At 41.9% G+C, this 19,932-nt stretch overlaps 1 protein-coding gene across 4 annotated transcripts in view; it reads left to right on the top strand.

The window, feature by feature from the left end:
- LCP1 (lymphocyte cytosolic protein 1) overlaps positions 1-19,428 on the top strand; it is a 47,547-nt gene extending 28,119 nt beyond the window's left edge. For all 4 annotated transcript variants that reach the window (XM_021375840.1, XM_021375847.1, XM_021375820.1 and 1 more), the window contains exons 2-16: positions 103-193; positions 1,891-2,042; positions 2,853-2,982; positions 3,601-3,733; positions 4,183-4,264; positions 7,279-7,444; positions 9,426-9,568; positions 10,941-11,036; positions 11,560-11,755; positions 13,054-13,132; positions 13,359-13,473; positions 14,341-14,474; positions 15,420-15,543; positions 16,359-16,483; positions 17,971-19,428. In XM_021375840.1, the coding sequence (XP_021231515.1) occupies positions 127-193; positions 1,891-2,042; positions 2,853-2,982; positions 3,601-3,733; positions 4,183-4,264; positions 7,279-7,444; positions 9,426-9,568; positions 10,941-11,036; positions 11,560-11,755; positions 13,054-13,132; positions 13,359-13,473; positions 14,341-14,474; positions 15,420-15,543; positions 16,359-16,483; positions 17,971-18,103 (1,875 nt within the window). In that variant the 5' untranslated portion in view covers positions 103-126 and the 3' untranslated portion in view covers positions 18,104-19,428. The remainder of the gene's footprint in view (positions 1-102; positions 194-1,890; positions 2,043-2,852; positions 2,983-3,600; positions 3,734-4,182; positions 4,265-7,278; positions 7,445-9,425; positions 9,569-10,940; positions 11,037-11,559; positions 11,756-13,053; positions 13,133-13,358; positions 13,474-14,340; positions 14,475-15,419; positions 15,544-16,358; positions 16,484-17,970) is intronic.

Here is a 19,932-nt window from a genome sequence, read left to right as displayed (position 1 = left end):
TAAAAAAAAAAAAAAATCTTTCTATAGTGAAAATCCCTCTTTTTCATGATGCTTATAAGCCCAAGGATGCAACCCATGAGCACATGTGCTTTCTTCTTGCAGATCTGTGCCTCGGAGAGACGAAGCATGGCGTCGGCAGTGCACTTTTCGGAGGAGGAGATGGCAGAGCTCCGCGAGGCCTTCAGCAAAGTGGGTGAGTGCAAGAGGCCGCGGGTGTGAACTCTTTTTGCTGGCTGTGGTGAAATGAGCTTCCAGCAGTGCTGATCTGCTGTGTCACAAACCTCAGAGAGTCCTGCCTGCCCTGCAGAGCTCCCAGCGAAACCACAGCACGCTATGCAGCATACTGGAGGCAGAGCAGCAGATTTTGTGAAATAGCTTGGAAACCTGAACAGAAAACCATGCTGGAAGTGTTTTCTTAAGAATGCTGCTTACTCCAGAGGATGACTGGGAAAGGAATAGATTTTTATTTAAATGCAAATTGAATACCGCTTCTGAGGAGGAAAGGCCTGGGGGGGACAAATGTGCAAATGGCTACAAAATTTGTAATCCCTTTCCTGTGACCTTTTGAGCCCTGGTTACTTTTGCCTCGCATTTCTCACCACTTGCTAACTTTAACCATCAGATCCATCAGCCTCACTGGGCTGTGTGTTGACCAGTTGTCCTTCCTGCTTCAGGTGGTGATGCTTTTGTTTCTGAGCACACGGCAGTCCAGGCTGGGAACCTGAAACACTGGGGCATGGGGTGTGCCCAGTGTACCCAATTCAAAGGCTGGAAGGATGCTCTCATTCCTCTTCCAGATGTTTCCAAGACCAGAGCCTTTTTTTGACTTCAGAGATAGATCTAATGCTTTATGCAGTCTGTATTAATCTGAGCTCAGCCCTTTTTGCAGCATGCAGCAAGTGGTGGCTCACTGCAGCTCACCACGCAGGAAACTGATGCCCGCTTCTTTGAAATCACCTCAGCTTCTGCTCTGGGGAAAGAGACTGCAGAACAAGAAACTCACAGATCTATAAAAAGCAAATACAAAAAAAAACCAATTTAGAACTATATGTAATACTGTATATAAATATTGCTTTATAACAGAAGCTCTCCATGCAATAGAATCAGTTTCTCTTTTTATCTGTGGAGATTTTCACAAACTGGTAGGGGAGAAAGGACTATTTAACCCATATTATTCCTAAAATCCTCCCATGGACGTTGCAGCAGGCTCGGTAGGACTGTCTGTGTCAGCACCATCCCAGAGGAGCATGCACGTATTTCTGTTAAGCATGACCACGTGCATTTCCATGCCTCTAAACTCATGACTACTGATGATATTAGATGTAAAAAGAAGCAAAAATCACAAGTTGCACTTCTGAATATATACAGGTGTAAGGTGTATAGAACCATAGAATCATAGCATCACCAAGGTTGTAAAAGACCTCCAAGATCATCTAGTCCAGCCGTCCACCTATCACTAGTATTTTCTCCCTAAACCATGTCCCTTAGTACAGCATCTAAATGTTTCTTGAACATCTCCAGGGTTGGATTCAGTATTGCATCAAATCCATTTTCTTCGCTGCTCTCTAGGCAGGATGGTCTTTCCATCGATCACTTACATGATTGTCCGTATGTCAACTGTATATATCTAATTGTAGCTTCATTATGAGATTATTACATGTCTAAAACATGTAAATTCACCACTGTGAATTTTTGTTTGTTAAATGGTGATTGTAATTTTTTCTTGGGTTGTAAATGCCCCTGCAGTGGTTGAAAATAAGGGACTTCTGAATAACAGATCTTTATGTATAATGTACACTTCCTCAGGTGGAATAAAAACAGTAGATTTTGTGTGCAGAAAATTTCATTCAGCTGATGGAGAATCTTAAATGTTCATTTTAATCTTTGCAGATATCAGTGGGAATGGCTTCATTGACGCCAATGATTTAACAGAGGTCTTGAAGGCAGCCAACCTCCCTCTCCCAGGATATAAGGCCAGAGAGCTCGTTCAGAATTTGACAACCACACAGGATGGCAGGATCAGTTTTGATGAATTTATTTCTGTAAGTGGGATGTTATTTCAGAGAGTAAATACAGAAAATGAAAAATAAAAGCAGACCAACTTCTAAAAAATAGAACTAGTTGGGAATTTTTAATTCATTGCATCAGCAGAGAATATCTTTTCCACAGAAAGAGCCTTTTCTGCAGGAAAATGTTTGTTCTTCCCCAAAATGTTCTCATTATCTGTGATGCTCAGATAATGGTGGATCCCAGGGCACAGGAGAGCCATGAGCACATCATTTTGCCAAGGTGTTCCCCAATGGAAAAAATGGGAGCAAGGCATTACTGAACTAGAAATCCTGCAGTTAACTGGGACAAATCAAATGAGTGCAGCTGCATATTGAACAGACTTAATATCTTTCGGTTTGGTTAATGCAGCAGGATGAAATTTTTTGGTTATAAGTTGTGAAAAGATAATGCTATGGCTAGATGTCTATAAGAAATTTCAATAACTTGTTCTTTCTCTGGTCTGAACTGGGGCAAAATGCTAAAATAGTGGGATTTCCGTTGGGGTGGAGAAACAGATTTTTGCTTGCCTTTTTCTCAAACTGAAACTTTCGAACATGCTCCTCCTGCAGACTTCAGCTCCATGGTTTCATGCTGTGGATGTTTCTGTTACTGATCTGGTCTTTTTCATGGCTTTGAAAGTATCAGAGCAGGTACACATATTTTCCCCCGTATCTGCTAAGTAACGCACAAGCTGTGCTTCTTCACATGTAAAGACGAGGGGACATGTCTCATGGCCAAAGAGCTCATGGTTTTAGTTTGCTTTAATTCTCTGAAAATTTAAAATTGTCTCTTCTGCTTGAAAGATTTTCCAAAACCTGAAGAGCGATGACGTTGCTAAATCATTCCGAAAACAAATCAACAAAAAGGAGGGGATCTGTGCTATTGGTGGGACGTCAGAGCAGTCCAGTGCCGGCACACAGCACTCTTACTCAGGTAAGGACGGGGGTCCTGTGCTGGTAGCAACCAGGAGTAAATGTGTCCCTCTGTAAATCTGAAACCAAATGTTTCCTGACCTTTTTGATAATGTGGGCAAGACCCCACCAGGGCCACTGAGTGGGAGGGACTATAGGGATTTGAATGAACTCAAGCCCATTGCACTTGTCATCTCATTTTGTTCATTTTTCAGATTTTCTGCTCTGTGGTTGGCCAAGTCATTTATACACCCCCATGCCGGTCTGGCTAACTCAGGAAGACAAACATTTGCATTCTCTGATTAAGTTAGGGATGGACAGTTACACAGCTGTCTGGTTCACTCAGCTCATGTAGTCATTTGTACAGAATACACGCTCCCCCCGATTCCCTTTGTGTCAAGTCTAAGTTCTGCTCCCTTGCAGCAGCTGTAGTCAGCCACCCCATACATCCTTCCTCACCTTTCTTTGAGCCTCACAAGCTCATACTTTTGCCCGTCTCCTCAGAGCCCTCTTCCCTTGTAGAGGTTTGTTATTTGGTCACACCCAGATTTAGTAGTCTTTTCCCCCAACAACTTTTGTAAGTAAAATGATGGCAAATTTGTTACATGGAAAATGGATGGATTTGATGTTGTTTCCACAGAGGAAGAAAAGTATGCCTTTGTCAACTGGATTAATAAAGCCCTGGAGAAGGACCCTGACTGTAAACATGTTGTCCCGATGAACCCAGAAACAGATGATCTCTTTCAGGCAGTTGGTGATGGCATAGTGCTTTGGTAAATAACAATTCTATTTCAAAAGATTACGCTTCTTTCATGTTCAATGAGAATTTTTCTTTGCCTCCAGACCTTTCCAATGAGAGGAGGTCAGAGAAATTTGCCGTCAGTAGCTAACTTTTTTCTACTTTTGTTCAGGGACTTCAGGGTTTCATATGAAGCAACATAAGATATTGAGTGCTTTCACGGGAATTTCTGCAAAATAAACATCTTGTACACTTTACATGATGGTATTCTTGCCCCATGTTTGTAGTACATTTGGCATTTGACTCAAAATAATTGCTCAAGTATTGTGTGTATGAGTGCACATGTAAAAGGCAGAATATGACTATCTATGTTCACTTAGTAACTCTCCAGCTCTTTGACTTCTTTTGTAGTGTAGTGACAAAAGCTCTATCTGCACATGTCAATACTAGTGTATCTCTTGTTGTATTTTCTTGTATTTCCAGTAAGATGATCAACTTTTCAGTCCCAGATACCATTGATGAGAGAACAATCAACAAGAAGAAACTCACACCCTTCACCATACAGGTACAAAAATGTAACAGGATTCCTTGCTTTTCCACATAGGATGCTCCAATATAAATGCTTAGAGCAAAGGCTGGACTTCATTCTGCCCAGCACAATCAGCTGAAGTTGTTTGTGGCAAACTGAGATGCCCAGATTCACGTGGTCAAGAAGATTTGTATTTCTGTTTTCTCTTAAGCGTTTGAGTAATCGGACTAAACAAATGTTGTATTTGCACTTATCATAGAATCATAGAATCATAGAATGGCTTGGGTTGAAAAGGACCTCAAAGATCATCGAGTCTCAACCCCCCTGCCAAGTGCAGGGTCGCCAGCCACTAGACCAGGCTGCCCAGAGCCACATCCAGCCTGGCCTTGAATGCCTCCAGGGACGGGGCATCCACAACCTCCCTGGGCAACCTGTTCCAGTGCGTCACCACCCTCTGTGTGAAAAACTTCCTCCTAATATCTAACTTAAATCTCCCCTGTCTCAGCTTAAAACCATTCCCCCTTGTCCTATTGCTATCTACCTTCACAAACAATCAATCCCCCTCCTGTTTATACGCTCCCTTCAAGTATTGAAAGGCCACAATGAGGTCTCCACGGAGCCTTCTCTTCTCCAAACTAAACAAGCCCAGTTCCCTCAACCTTTCCTCATAGGAGAGGTGCTCCAGCCCTCTGATCATCTTGGTTGCCCTCCTCTGCACTCGTTCCAAGAGCTCCACGTCCTTCTTATGCTGGGGGCCCCGGGCCTGGACACAGTACTCCAGATGGGGCCTCACAAGAGCCGAGTAGAGGGGGACCACCACCTCCCTCTCCCTGCTGACCACTCCTCTTTTAATGCAGCCCAGAACATAGTTGGCCCTCCGGGCTGCCAGCGCACACTGCTGGCTCATGTCCAGCTTCTCGTCCACCAGGACCCCCAAGTCCCTCTCCGCAGGGCTGCTTTCAAGTACTTCTTCCCCCAGGTTGTATAAATACCTGGGATTGCCCTGGCCCAAGTGCAGCACCCTGCACTTGGCCTTGTTGAACCTCATTAGGTTCTCGTGGGCCCACTTGTCCAGCCTGTCCAGGTCCCTCTGGACAGCTTCCCTTCCTTCCAGTGTATTGACTGCACCGCTCAGCTTGGTGTCATCTGCAAACTTGCTGAGGGTACACTCGATTCCATCGTCTATGTCATTGATAAAGACATTGAAGAGCACTGGTCCCAGGACTGAGCCTTGGGGGACACCACTCGTGACTGGCCTCCACTCTGACATAGAACCATTTATCACAACCCTTTGGCTGTGACCAGCCAACCAGTTCTTAACCCACCAAACAGTCCATCCTTCAAATCCATACCTCTCCAATTTGGAGAGAAGGATGTGATGAGGGACCCTGTCAAAGGCTTTGGAGAAGTCCAAGTAGATGACATCCATCGCCCACCTCCCATCCACCGATGCCGTCACTTCATCGTAGAAGGCCACCAGATTGGTCAGGCAAGATCTGCCCTTGGTGAAGCCATGCTGGCTGTCTCGGATCACCTCCTTGTCACGTATGTGCCTTAACATGTCTTCTAGGAGGATCTGCTCCATGATCTTCCCAGGCACAGAGGTGAGGCTCACCGGCCTGTAGTTCTCTGGGTCATCCTTTCTCCCGTTCTTAAAAATGGGAGTAATGTTTCCCTTTCTCCAGTCACCGGGGACTTCACCAGACAGCCACTTAAACCAGTATATAAATGTTTACCAGGTCAAACCTTGGGACAACTTTGTGGTAGACACCATATGAATACAAGGGCAACTAGATGGATAATACGCTGAAAAATTCTAGGTGGAGTCACTCAGAAGGCTGAAACCCCCCTCCCAGCTCACCCAGGCATTGGACTTGAATTCACAACTGCTGTGTTGTAGTCTGATGTCCTCACCCAAATATCAGCTGTGGTCCAGGCAGTACTATGGGGTGTGACGTGTCTGAGGTAGAACAAGAGCCTTTGCCCGTTCTTTACAATCTGTGCTTTTTCACCTTGAAAACTGAATCCTGCCTTTATTTCTATCATGTGCACATAAATATGATTTAAAAATTGGACAAAAAAATTTTCACCTATTTAAAGTTTATTATGTTTCTCAGACAGCAGTACATAGAGAAATATTTTTATATGAATGACATCTATATAACTGGGTACAGAATATAAATAGATATATGGAATGGATGTGAACCTAACCCAGTTTAGCCCTCAGCTACTCTGATTAGATGGAACATTAGCCAGGCTCAAGTAAGCTCAGAAGCCATTAAATTGGATTTTTATGCTGTATACCACATTTTTCAGTTATAATCGTTTTGGTCAGCAGCATCGCTTAGTGATGCAACCCAGATCAATCCCTGTCACATGTAGACATGATTTGATCAATACAGCTTCCACTTTAACTTAACCCTTTTACAGCTGTCTGGTGGAGAAAAGATAATTAATTTGAAATGCTCCAATTTTTCCAGCTTGTGAGAATTTACACTGTGTCTCTCCCTGTGTTTTATACCTAATCAAATCTATCTGTCATGCCAGCAGCAGTGAAATTCATTTGAAAATTGCAAATCTGTGTGAAAAATTGTATTTGCCAGGCTTTTTTGTCTATTTTACTTGCCCTGTTTAACAAGCCTCCTTTTTGAATATTGCAGACTTATGTCTCAGATTTTTTTACGCTCTTTGTTTTAAATGGGAAGGAAATGGTGAAGGAACATAATGTTCCTGAAATATCACTTTTCTTTCTGCCCCTCACTGTGAATTACATAAGCCCTTTGCTTCTACTTATCACACCCAGCCCTAGATTCCATACCCCAGTGTTGAAAAAGAAAATAATGAGGCCTAAACAGTTCTGCCCATGGTTGAATTGCGAGGTTAAAAATACAACAGGTTTACTCATATTGTTTCCTATGACCGCATGTTTTTTGTATACTTTGCCAACTAGCAATTTATTTGTGTCTTGAGTATTAGGGCTTTTCCATAGAGTTTCATTCCTGTACCTTTAGCTCTCTGTTATTACATCATTCAGAAGTTTTCTTCTCTAGGAAAATCTGAACCTGGCCCTGAACTCTGCTTCAGCCATTGGGTGCCATGTTGTTAACATTGGAGCTGAAGACTTAAAAGAAGGCAAACCTTATCTGGTTTTGGGTCTTTTATGGCAAGTCATCAAAATTGGACTCTTTGCTGACATTGAAATCAGCAGGAATGAAGGTATGTGTGGCTCTTGGTTTCAGTGCTCACTAAACAGTCTTCTCAACACAACTATTTTAAAAACTATCTTAATTCAATGTTTTATTTAAGTCTTTATTACCTGTCTTCTTGACTGCTCTCATTTCCCTTGCGCTCCACAAGTTTTGGCACTCCAGACTCCAAGGCTGTGTGTAGGCTTGTTTGTGCAGAGCCAATTTCGTGCTCACTGGGTTGGGAATGATGATCTACATCCGGGTGTATTGGTGTTTTGGCACTTCAGTCAACACAAAATTAATTCTGGCTAAACCTGGGATCAAGGAAATGCTACACTGCATTTCTTTTGGTGAAACCAGTGCAAAACATCTCCCTTTCTTTGGAAAACTTGATTTATATAATCATGGAATAATTTTGTCTGGAGATCCTCTGGTCTGGCCATCCAACCACCAGCTTACAGCAGGACCAGCCTCAAGGCTGATAAAATTGCTAAAGGTGTTTTCTGATGCTATATGGGCAACCTATTCCAGTGCTCAGTCACTCTCATTGTGGTTTTTGTTTTTTTTTTTAAATCTAATTGGAATTTCCCTTCCTCCCACCTGTGACTGCAACTTCTTGTCTTTTTGCTTGTCCCTGTACAGATGGGGAAACTACAACTCCATCCCCTCTGTAATTGTTAAAGACTGCTTCCCCTCCTGGACTACTTCCAGGCTGAACAAACCCAGTTTTCTCATCCTCTTCTCATGTATCATGTACTCCAGCCACCCTCTTGGCTGGTGTCTTTCTACTGAACTCACTGCAGTCATCATTATCTCTTGTACTGTGGACCCCTATGCTGGACACAGTACTTAGATGTGTCTCACCAGTACCAAAGTTATCTATGAACTTGCTTCAGTGGGAGACCTTGCATTTCTGCATGCAGACCACACAGCATCTCTTCTTGATGCTGTGTTCCCTGCCCCTCTCGATAGCTTGCTCAGCCTGCAGTGGCGCTACTTTCCTCCTGTTACCATGCAGATTTTACCATCATTGCTTCACCCCTTGTACCTTCTAACCCTTTCATAGCCAGAGAGATCAATTTCTAGAGTTCCCAGTTCCCATTCCTTTGTTGCAGAGCAATGATGGTGAAGCTGGTCACCTTACCCTGCTTAGTGGCTCTCTTCCCATAATGGTATTTTTTCCTTTATTTCTCATCTCAGACTTCAGTTTGTCAGGGTAGACAGGCCACTATCATTTTGATTTATTTTTTGGGTTCTCTCTTTACCTGATATCCTTTCTTCACAGCTGTTCCAGGTGAAATTTCTCCTTCTTGAATGTGGGCATTGTATTCCCAGAGAGCTCTCATGAGCAGCTAGTATCAAGGCAGTAATACATCCCAACTTCTATGGGAAATACCTGGAGTGGGCTAATATCATGTTTGTTTTTTCCCCTGGTCATGTCACGTGGTGGCTCAGATGAGCTCGGAAGACATCTAATACACTCAGATTGTTCTCATCCTCTGTTCGTAATAAGAAGCTTCTAGCTAATAGCAGGTATTCATATTAATTCCCCTGTGAGTGTCTTTCAACATGGAACTATCGGATTTCACTCAATTTTTGTTACTGAGTACCACCCTGTTCATCCTGTCTGATCTCCTCATTGTGCACTGTACTATGCCACCTAGTGAATATCATCATCATTTTTTTTTTCTGCACATTGCTAGTATATGTGCCAAGAAGAAAACAAAAAAGAAGAAGAAAACATTAATCAAAAATCAATCCATGATCAACATGAGAATCCCTCTTCCAGCTGACATCTCTCTCTGAGGATCCTGCCCCAGGGTTGGTCTCATTATGTGGCAAATTGTTTTTCCTCATATCTAATCAGAATTTTCCCATTACAGCTTTTGCCTATTGCCTATCATTCTGCTGCTTTTTGTTTGTTTGTTTGTTTTTAAGGTATATGGTGAACAAACAAATAAATAATGCAGCATGTGGCATTTACTATTTATTTCTTTTGTATCTATTAGCCTTAATTGCTCTTCTGAGAGAAGGAGAGAGCCTGGAAGATCTGATGAGGTTGTCTCCAGAGGAACTGCTGCTGAGGTGGGCAAACTATCACCTGGAGAATGCGGGATGCAACAAGGTCAACAACTTCAGCTCAGATATCAAGGTATGAAGAGCACTGACCAACAGCAGCAGAACATCTGCTCCACACCCAAAACCATGTCATCCAGAGAAGGATCGTGTACTCACTAAATGTCCCTAAATTCCTCTAGACTTTGGTTTGGAAGGCTACCCAGTTTATCCTACCTGGAGATATAACTGGGTATGGGGGAAGAGGATGGTGCTCTTCCAATTCCTCCATTTGGTATTTCCTTCAGTACTACATAGGAGGAGTCACTTAGCATGGCTTAAAGGACACACAGAAAAAAGCACCAGGGAAGATAACAGAAGAGTTTGGGAGTGACACTACATTATAATTTTCTACTGTAACAGAGTTTTGGTTCAGTGGTATGAAGGTGATCTCAGAACATCTGTGGAAAGGGAAGAGTGTGGAGTCTTTTTCATCTTTCCATAGGCTGCCTGAGAGGGCAACTAATTAAATCCTTCTGAAAGATAAAACTACGCTTGCCATGTTTACAGTTGGAAAATAAGGTACACATTTGCCTCTTGGAGGCCAAGAGTTCAGTTCTCTATAGTCATTCCTGAATTAAGTGTGTCCCTCCACCTCAATTCTGGTATAAATATCTGCCTTCCAGATACAGTGGACATAAAGAATTTTTGGGGATGGAAAAATAGGCAATAAATGGTATTTGTTATACAAGAAGCAGTAAAAATAAAAAAAAATGAGGTCATCTACTTTACATTTTAGAAGAGCATTTGTTTGATTAAGAAGTCAAGTCCTTCTACACACTAACGTGCAGTTTTGTGTTCAGTTCTTCTTCATTTTTGAAATTAGATTAATATTTTCCATACATGGATGCAACTTTCACAAAAGCATGTTAAATTCTTGTCTCATCCCTGCCCTTTTGCCTGAAAAAAATGCTGATACTGTTGTTATCAACTGTTTTCCTATAGAGTTATGCTTTATCTTCTATAACTGTTCCAGCATTTCTTTGAAATCTGCTTTAAACCTCTGCTTTCTCCTTCTGCATTTTCTTTTATTAAATGCTCAGCAGCCTGACTTCTACAGCATTATAAAGGTATACATTTTCTTATCTCTAATTTGATGTTCATATTGAGTCAATTCTTACATCTCTTTATTGTCGCTGTTCTTTTTATAACTGCAACACAGCATTTTGCCTCATGCTTTTAGCTTTCTGTAGTGTATACATATTGGCTTAGGGAAGAAATGGATCTGGCAAACACAGCATAAAATGGGGATAGTTAAGTGCTTCTAGCTTTAGTAATTTAATTATGTAGTCCAGTGATTGATGTAATAAAAATGAACCATGTGTGCACATTGTTCGAGAGAGCACTGGCACGCAAAATCTGGGCTTTAGATGTAATTTTTCTCCCTTTAATTTCTCTGTCTGTCACAGGACTCAAGAGCTTATTATCATTTGCTGAACCAAGTTGCCCCCAAGGGAGACGAAGAAGGCATTCCAGCTATTACTATTGACATGTCAGGATTAAGGGTAAGATGAGATGAGTTTAGAGTAAATGCCAATATTTTCTGTCTGTTACTTGCATTGCCGGTCAACACCAAGTCGCACTAAGAAAACAGAACAAGAGAACTCAGTGTAGCAACATGATTGTACGTTTCAGAAATCAAAGCTGAATAAATGAATGATGTGTTTTGCTTTCCATTAGATATTCAGAGAATCAAGGAACAGTTTGGGTCAGAAAGGACCTTAAAGATCATCTAGCCCAACTCTACTGCCATGAGCAGGGACACCTCCCACTAGGGCAGGATGCTCAAAGCCCCATCCAACAGCCCTTGAACCACACTGATAAACTACTAACATGTAGCAAGTATATTTAAATGCATTTATTTGGGAATTTATCCAACCCTTCCCCTTTTACGTGACATATAACTAAAATAAACATGGCAAGATGGCTGGATTATGGGTAAAGCTCATCTGAAGCTGTGGTGTGCACACAGTGCTGGGCTGTGGGGTAATGCTGACGTGGTACCATCTCCATTTTTGTCTGGCACAGGAGAAGGATGACGTGCAGCGTGCGGAGTGCATGCTGCAGCAGGCAGAGCGGCTGGGATGCCGGCAGTTCGTCACAGCCACCGACGTTGTCCGGGGGAACCCCAAACTAAACTTGGCATTCATCGCCAACTTGTTTAACAAATACCCTGCCCTGCATAAGCCAGAGAACCAGGACATCGACTGGAGCTCTATTGAAGGTAAGGAAAATGCACATAAGGAATGCTTCTGGTCACCTATGCCGCAGTATCCCCAGCTTTGAGTTCATGATATGTTAAAGATGAAAATGTCTGTGGGATGTCTGAGCCTCTATGGACTACTGAGCATGCTTCTTAGCATGAAATTATAGTTGATCTGGCATTCCCTTAATTCAGGACATAATTTAAGAATCTGATCTTAAACAAAGCTAATACTTGCCCACTCTGGGCTGGGGTCAGGACCATCAATATATATATATCAATACACATTGATGGTCCTGTGCTTCACATCCCCCTGTTTGCCCTGTCCCAGCAGCCTCATCCCTTGCAGTACTTTGACTCTGAGGCAGGTGGTGATTCTTGTGGAATAATCACTTGAAAGTGCCTCTCTCAGCTCTCACATTCTAAACTCTCTTAAAGATGATGCTCGATGAAAGCTTTCAACTTCTAATACTTAGAATTTTCTGAGGCATCATCTGTAGAGCCATCATTAAACAAGGCAACAGGAAGTGTATTTTTCCCTTTTTGGTACCGTTTGAAGTTTTTTTGCTAATTTTCTTCTCCTTTGGTGCACAGAGATAGCTCACAAAAACCTGAATTGAAAACATCTAAATTGTTTCTGGGGGCATCTAATTCTCACTGCGGAACAGTTGTTCAAAGATTTTGGGAGAAGGCAGCCCATTATTTGTTTTTGTATGCAGTATATCTAGTAAATCAGTTATGCAGTTGGCTACAGCAAATAAAAAAAACTGTCTGAAACAGTTCAAGTGGCAGTTAAAACTGTTAATCATTTGCAATTCTGAGCTTTATAGTGTGAATCATCAAAGTACTTAATCATGTACTTGTAAGTAAGAAAATATATGGTGTCCATGAGGTCAATGGGACCAGTGTAATAACTGGTTGAGCATGTGCTTAAATGCTGGAATGAATGGAAGTGCTCTGTTTGTTCTAGCATTTAGTCAGTGTATGCTGTGTTTATAAAGAGATACTCAGAATAAATCCATATTTTCAATTATTTTTAAGTTTCTCAAAAGCCTCATAATGAAACTGCTCATTCTAGGGCATGGGCTCTTGAATTTTTGAAGGCATTTCAAGGCCAGTCTGCCTAAATACTATAATATCTGGGGCACAAAGAAATATTACATGCACCGTGCTCTCTTATTTCTCTTGTCAGCCAGTGTTTCATTCTGTTTATGGTTCAGAGCACTGTAAATTCTGAGTTATGGTTTCATCACAAGACACATACTTTGCTGGAGTGTTGCGGTGTGCAGGCCTGTTGATTGATAGATCTGTTGTTTTAGGTGAGACAAGGGAAGAGAGGACGTTCAGGAACTGGATGAACTCCCTGGGTGTTACTCCACGTGTAAATCACTTATATAGGTAAGGAGAGGCCTTACGCATCCTTCAGACAATATATGCAGCCAGAAAATTGTTAACAGAAAACATAAAAGAACTTTTAGATCTTATAAGAATATGCATATAAGATCCAAAAGTATAAATATATATATATATATATTTAGGAAACTAAGTTTACATGTACTAATATTTCATCTGGATACCTTTTTCATTTCTTTGGTCAATGATCTATCTTTTTTGTTGTTTTCAGTGACCTGTCAGATGCCTTGGTTATCTTCCAGCTCTATGAGAAGATCAAAGTGCCAGTAGACTGGAACAGGGTGAACAAACCACCATATCCTAAACTGGGTGGCAACATGAAAAAGGTACAGAAAGCTGGAATACCTCCAGTAGAAATGCCTTACTCTCAGAGAATGTCTACAGTATTTCAAGCAACAATACCAGCACTCATGTTGCTCTCAAGCCCCAAGTACAGCACATCACGTGATTTTCCTTTGTCTAGTCAGTGAATAATTTTTCATCCTGAAAAGAAAACGTGTTTGACTCACATTAGCTCCGTTGACAAGTGAATAGGATTGCTAACGTAAAAAAGACTTGACACCTTTTGTATCAATATTTGAAAACTGTATTTGCAGACCACTTTTGCTTCTGCTTTAGTCACCAACTGTAATGTGTTTTCAGCGTGAGTCATGTGGCACCAGCTTAATTGCTGCTGTCTGGACCACTGCTCTCTACATCAAATGAAGACAGTGACGATAAGCATTCTTGATCAGGTGCCTCAAGAACAGATCACAGAGTTGCTGCTAAATACGCAGCTTTCTCCAAGCTGTCTGGGTGAATACCTCCATCCACTTAGGGCAGGGTGATTAACTGACCTGAAATATTGGCTGGGACATTGATCCTTTGTCTCAGCACAGTGCCATGTTGCTGGAGGTACTTATGAGCTGCAGATTCACATTTCCCAGGGTAATGTGTGTTATGAGCCCTGATGATCAAGTATAACACTTCCTTCTAGGCTAACTCTTATCTTAGTAGCTTTGGGACGATGCTGGCTGCTGGTAGTCAAATATTATCTATATTATCTATATTATCTGTCAGAAAGGATAGACCAGTTTGCCTAGGAGGATATGGGCTAAGTGATCCAAAGAATGTACAGTAGCAGTAGATGTCTTGTCAGCCACTTCTTTCTTTCCACATTTTTGAACCATATTAACTGATTCTGTCATTAACAGCTTGAAAATTGCAACTATGCAGTGGAACTGGGAAAAAACCAAGCCAAATTCTCCCTTGTTGGCATTGCTGGACAAGATCTGAATGAAGGAAACCGTACGCTCACACTGGCCTTAATCTGGCAGTTGATGAGGAGGTATGGCAGTCAAATACAAGCTTAGGAGTGTATACACAGCTGGCATAGTGGTAGTTTCCAGATGCTATTAACAAGAAGGATTTACAGGCTACAGCTTTTTCTTTCATCTGTTTGCACATAGATGCAGAGACAGGGTAACCTAGTTAGGGATGTGATCATGAAGCACATTATCTTGTGGCCAAGGCCATTACATTCAATTCATGCAGAAGATATTTATTGTCACTATCCATATAGCATGAATGAATGTTCATTGCATGGAAGAGAGAAAAACAAGATGAAATGTTTCTGTATTGAGGAGTACTGGAAACAAAGAACTGATGCAGAAATTTTGTAATCTGCTGCCTGGAGCAGATGCAGCTCGGTAGCAGCTCCCACTTTAATTTCTGTGTGTCTGTCTGTCCATAATAAGGTGTAAAGAGACCTGATGGCTAGGAACTGAATACAGATTACATTCTGCAACTTGTGAGTTTATCAGGTGATTAATATAGGGATGTGGTGGTTACTTGCCATCAGTTTGAGATATCTTTCCAGAGTGTATGCTGTCATATAAGCAAAACATATCAGGTCTGTGTTTATGCAGAAGGTCAGTTTTAGAAGAGAACAATTATCTTCTGCCTATAAAGTCAGTGATTGTTTTTTAAAACAGTAGGAGAGTGAGTCACTTGCACTGAGATCCCAGGAGAGGGACCTTTTAGGCATTTTAAGAATCAAAATCTTTTGACACTCCCAAAGCAATGATTAGGGAATTGGGGGTGAATAAGAACCATTAGATGAATGAGTATGTTATAATTAAATACATATATTCTCTGAGTGCATGGGGAGTGGGGAGATATTGGGTCAAAGAGGGCTATTGGGTTTGTCCAAGTCAGGCTACCCGTGTACAGAGTGGTTCTGAGGGTACAGTAGACTTTGAGCAAATGGGGACATTCTGGCTTTCCTCTTAAGGTACACTCTGAGTATCCTGGAAGATATTGGTGGTGGAGAGAAGGTGAACGATGAAATCATTGTCAGCTGGGTCAATGAAACACTGACTGCAGCCGGCAAGGATTCAACCATCTCCAGTTTCAAGGTACAGATTGTTATTAGAAGTTTGTGCTCAGGAATCTGTTATGCAGTGTGTTTGTGTGTGTTATACACATGATGTGAATATAGGCATATATATGCATATTATCACACACTACATTGTGATATAATCAAGTACAGTGTTTAGTTATTTTTCATTCCCTTTTAAAGGCATTTTCAGATATGTAGATTTTATTCAAGAGCGTTTATTATGAACAGGTAGAGGAAAGATGATATGAACATAACAGAAAGCACTCTGAATGCCATTTTGACACGTGAAATCAAAGTATGGAGCAGGGATGATAACTGGAATTAGGCAAGAAATACTGTGTTGTTGACTATTAAACAACAGTTAGAAATGACAGTATTGAAAATAGCAGTACACTTCCAATCTGGTAGTACCATTCAGGGCTGGAGCACTATTTTGCAAGGTACACAGAGGCATTCCAATTCTAGAGAGCTTCCAGTTTCCCTAATACATTTCCACTTCCCATGCTGGGAAATGTGCAGTGGATGTAAATTATCAGTTTGCACCAACTGAAGTCCCCAGTCACTCCCCATCAGCAGGTTTGCATCGCTGAGGTTTCCACCCAGCAAACCCAGAACTTTGTCTTGTGATTTAATACTGACTCAGGCATTCAGGAAAAAAAAAAAATCCATGAAAGGTTTCCAAGTCTGCCTTAGATGAAAAATCATGCTGAACAGCACTTCATAAAGATCTCAATGGCAAATGAGCTGCCATTGCTCTGGAGCCTGGACTCTGGCTTTGTGAGAGATATGTCTTCCTGTTCTTGCATCTAATTGTGTTTTTCATCCATGCAGGATAGCAAAATCAGCACCAGCATGCCAGTCCTTGACCTCATTGATGCCATTCAACCAGGATCAATCAAATATGACCTCCTGAAAACAGAGGACCTTAACGATGAGGAGAAGCTAAATAATGCTAAGTATGTTCACCCCAAGTGACACAACTCCAGTTAACCCTGTCCTCAGGCTTGCCTGATCATCTTTAAACCACTCTGCTATCATTCTCATCTGGCATATCCTCAGCTGAGAACCTCCAGAATTAAAAGCATGAAGGCTAGAAGTTAGGCACTAAAAAAGGCTATCACTGGAAATGAAGTGTATAATGTCACAATTCCTGCTTTATAATTCACTTCATGGGATCAAGATCACTTGGCTTCCCAAGCTCCTATTTTGGCTCATTAAATTTAAAACTCTTTTGGAGATAGGGAATAAGGCCAACAATCGTAAGCCAGGAAAACCAGTAATTAGAGGTCATGATACCTTGTCAGTCAAATACAGGTGGCACAAGGACATATTTAAGGCAGAAAGGGGAGACAGGATTCCTGCCTGAAAAACTGTCATTATGGAGTGCAAAAGATTTCCTAGCAGGAAGCCATCCTGAGAGCATCATCCCCTCTCCTTTCAGAGTTACATGGATGACTTCCCAGTCTCTTATCAGCTTAGATTCTCCTTTGCTACATGGCAGCTACAAAAGAGAAAAAGATGACTGCAAGGCAATCACAGCTGCAAATATTTATTGTAAATACTTTTCCCACTGTTCTTTTACCCTCTTATTTCCTACCATCTGTTCCTTCCTTTCCTTGATGCCCTCTGTGTGATCCTCCCTGTACTCCATTTTTTCATCCCTCAGCTCATGTCTTCTTCTGACTTTTTTCCTACCTTTCTTTCTCTCATGAGTGTTTCTCTGCATTTGTGAGGGGATTTCACAGATGAATGTGCTCTGCAGTGGAAAAAAAACTGGGATTTTTCTAGCATTTTTCTTGTAAAGATAGAGAGAAGACATATACCCGCAGGAGATTAGCCAGTAGTCCTGCAACAGCACGCTCTGAACAGGGGATGGAAAGGTCAGATCACAAATTTTGGGTAGGACTCAAGAAGTCCCTAAACACTGATTTCCAACAACACTACTGTCCACCAGCATCAGCTTTGTGCTTTCCATCCTTGTGAATTTATTTACATACAAAGATGGAAAAGCAACGAGAAAAGGAGCAAGACCAGTGTTGTCAGGATAATCTTTCAGAACATGGGAGACTAAATGTGTTTCAGACGAGTTTAACCTGTGCTGCAGGTAATCAGCGCTCTGACCATGAGAGAACATTAGAATCACAGAAATCAGAATGACTTGAGTTGGAATGGGCCCTTAAAGGCCATCTGGTCCAACTCCCCTGCAGTGAACAGGAACACCTACAGTTAGATCAGGTGCTCATACTCTATCTTTTACAAGATATTTAGTGCCTTACAAACACGGCTCTCATGCTCCTATAGAACAGTTTAATTTTGGTGAACCACTAAGAAAGTTCCCAACCCACTCTGGTATTGATCATGAAAAAACTTCTTAACAAAGGGAATATTAATGCTACTGCACTGATTTATTTCTTTGTGTTGTTTTTCTCCACTTGCAATGCAGATATGCCATCTCCATGGCGAGAAAAATTGGAGCAAGAGTCTACGCCCTTCCAGAAGACCTGGTTGAAGTAAAACCCAAAATGGTTATGACAGTGTTTGCTTGCCTTATGGGAAAAGGAATGAAGAAAGTTTAAAGCACAAGAGACTTGCACTGATGCCTGGTATTCACCCTTTTGATTCCCTCAAACTGGATGCTCTTCTCTGTATCAAGGAAACATGCAAGGTCTTCATGCTTGTAAGGCATGAATATTATACATGGTGCCAGATCATACGAAAGTCGTGTATCCAGAAAATGTTTTATTTCAAACAGAAAAATATGCTTGATTTCTTTGCCTTACTTTCCACTTTGCTAGACATAACCATTTCATATTCCTGAATAAGTTTTCCAGGAAGCCTACGTGTAACCACAAAGTAACGGATACCAGAATTATCTGGCAGAGGTCACCTGGAGATCTTTGTCTGTGGACGTGCAGATGGCTTTTAGGATTATGAAATGTTGTATGCTGCTTTTGCCTGAAAACGTCTTCACGCTTCTGGCAGTGTTTCTGCCATACTTCCTTCAGTTTGCACCAGGGGTTGCAAAGCAGGTTTCCTCAACCAACGCAAATATTAGTGACTATATTTTTGGAATGGTAGAATCCTCTTAGGGAATGCTCATGGAAAGGGAAAAGTGTTTGGGTCTGCTGTGTGCTGCTGGTATGTGATCTGTGCAGTATCTTTCCCTGCAAGCTCTGCCTCCGCCACTGCTGGCATTGCTCACAGACTACATTACCACTCGTGGCACCACGTTGTACCCAGTTCCTCCAGGAGAAGCCAAGCTCTGGAGCCTCTGCGAGGAATGCTCCCCAAAGGATAATTCATTTTCATGCCATAATACACTTAAAATGTAAGCAGACTGCAAAGCATGATAGAAATGAAAAACGTGTTAAGGAAACCAAGGGGGTACACTCAGTTAGCAGCAATAAGAAACCAGAGGTAAGAAGTTAACCAAAGGGATGCAGAACAATATATTTATGTACTGAATAAAAATTAAATGGTGAACTGTACAGACTTGCACTCAAAGGGCTGTGGCCCTGATTTGGAAGAGCATTTAAATGTGTGCTTACAAACGAAACACACATTTCAATGCTTCCCTGAACCCAGGCCAGGATCCTCAGCTGAGCAGCTCCCGGGGCTCTTGCAGACTGCCCCAGCTGAGAACCTCACCCCATCCATGGATGGTCAGCGGGTGTTTGCACTGAATCTCTTCCTTGGCGTGAGTCATTTTCTGTCCTGGCCTTCACGTGGATTTTTGCTGTGGTGAAATGCAGAAGGAGGGAATTTTGCCTTAATGCGATCCTGTTGATACAGTCTCAGTTTCCTCCCCCCCCTCCTCTAGCCCCTTCAGAATGCCTTAATAAAGAGCCGATATCCAATGATATGAGAAGTCTCTCCAAATAAAGTGTTCTACAAAGCCAAACGTGTGGTCTTTGCTGTGAGCAGGGCTGCGTGCTGATGGGGAAGTGTGCAGCACATAGCTGAAAGTGGGACAAACCTAACAAAGTAGCGCTGTGGGTTGGCTGAGCACACATCACCCCCTGTGAGCCCTGGCACCAGTGCAGCAGTGCCAGCGAGCCGCAAGATGGCATCGCTTATCTGGAGGTTTAGAGTCTGGCACACGTGAGCTCTGAAAATGCTCTCCTTTGGGAAATGGAGAAAAATTGGGATGTTTAACCCGAGGCAAAGTGCTGGCACCTGTCAGTGCGCAAAAGGGAATAAGATCTGTCGGTGGAGATGCTGCGATGAATGCCTTACTAGTTCTTCATCCCTATCTCTCATCTCCGGTGAAAAATAAAGCTGTCACAGACCCAGACGTGTGGGAAAATTTGGATTTTGGTAAGGATGTGGAAGCATTTTCACTTATCACCACTGTTTAACTAATATTCTTTTTTTTGTTTTTGTTTTTAATGGACTTGAGGTTTTG

The sequence above is a fragment of the Numida meleagris genome, chromosome 1 (genome assembly GCF_002078875.1).
Source record: "Numida meleagris isolate 19003 breed g44 Domestic line chromosome 1, NumMel1.0, whole genome shotgun sequence".
In the NCBI taxonomy this organism is placed as follows: Eukaryota; Metazoa; Chordata; class Aves; order Galliformes; family Numididae; genus Numida; species Numida meleagris.
Note: the sequence above shows the minus strand (reverse complement) of the source record. Positions and strands in the feature narration are given on the sequence as shown.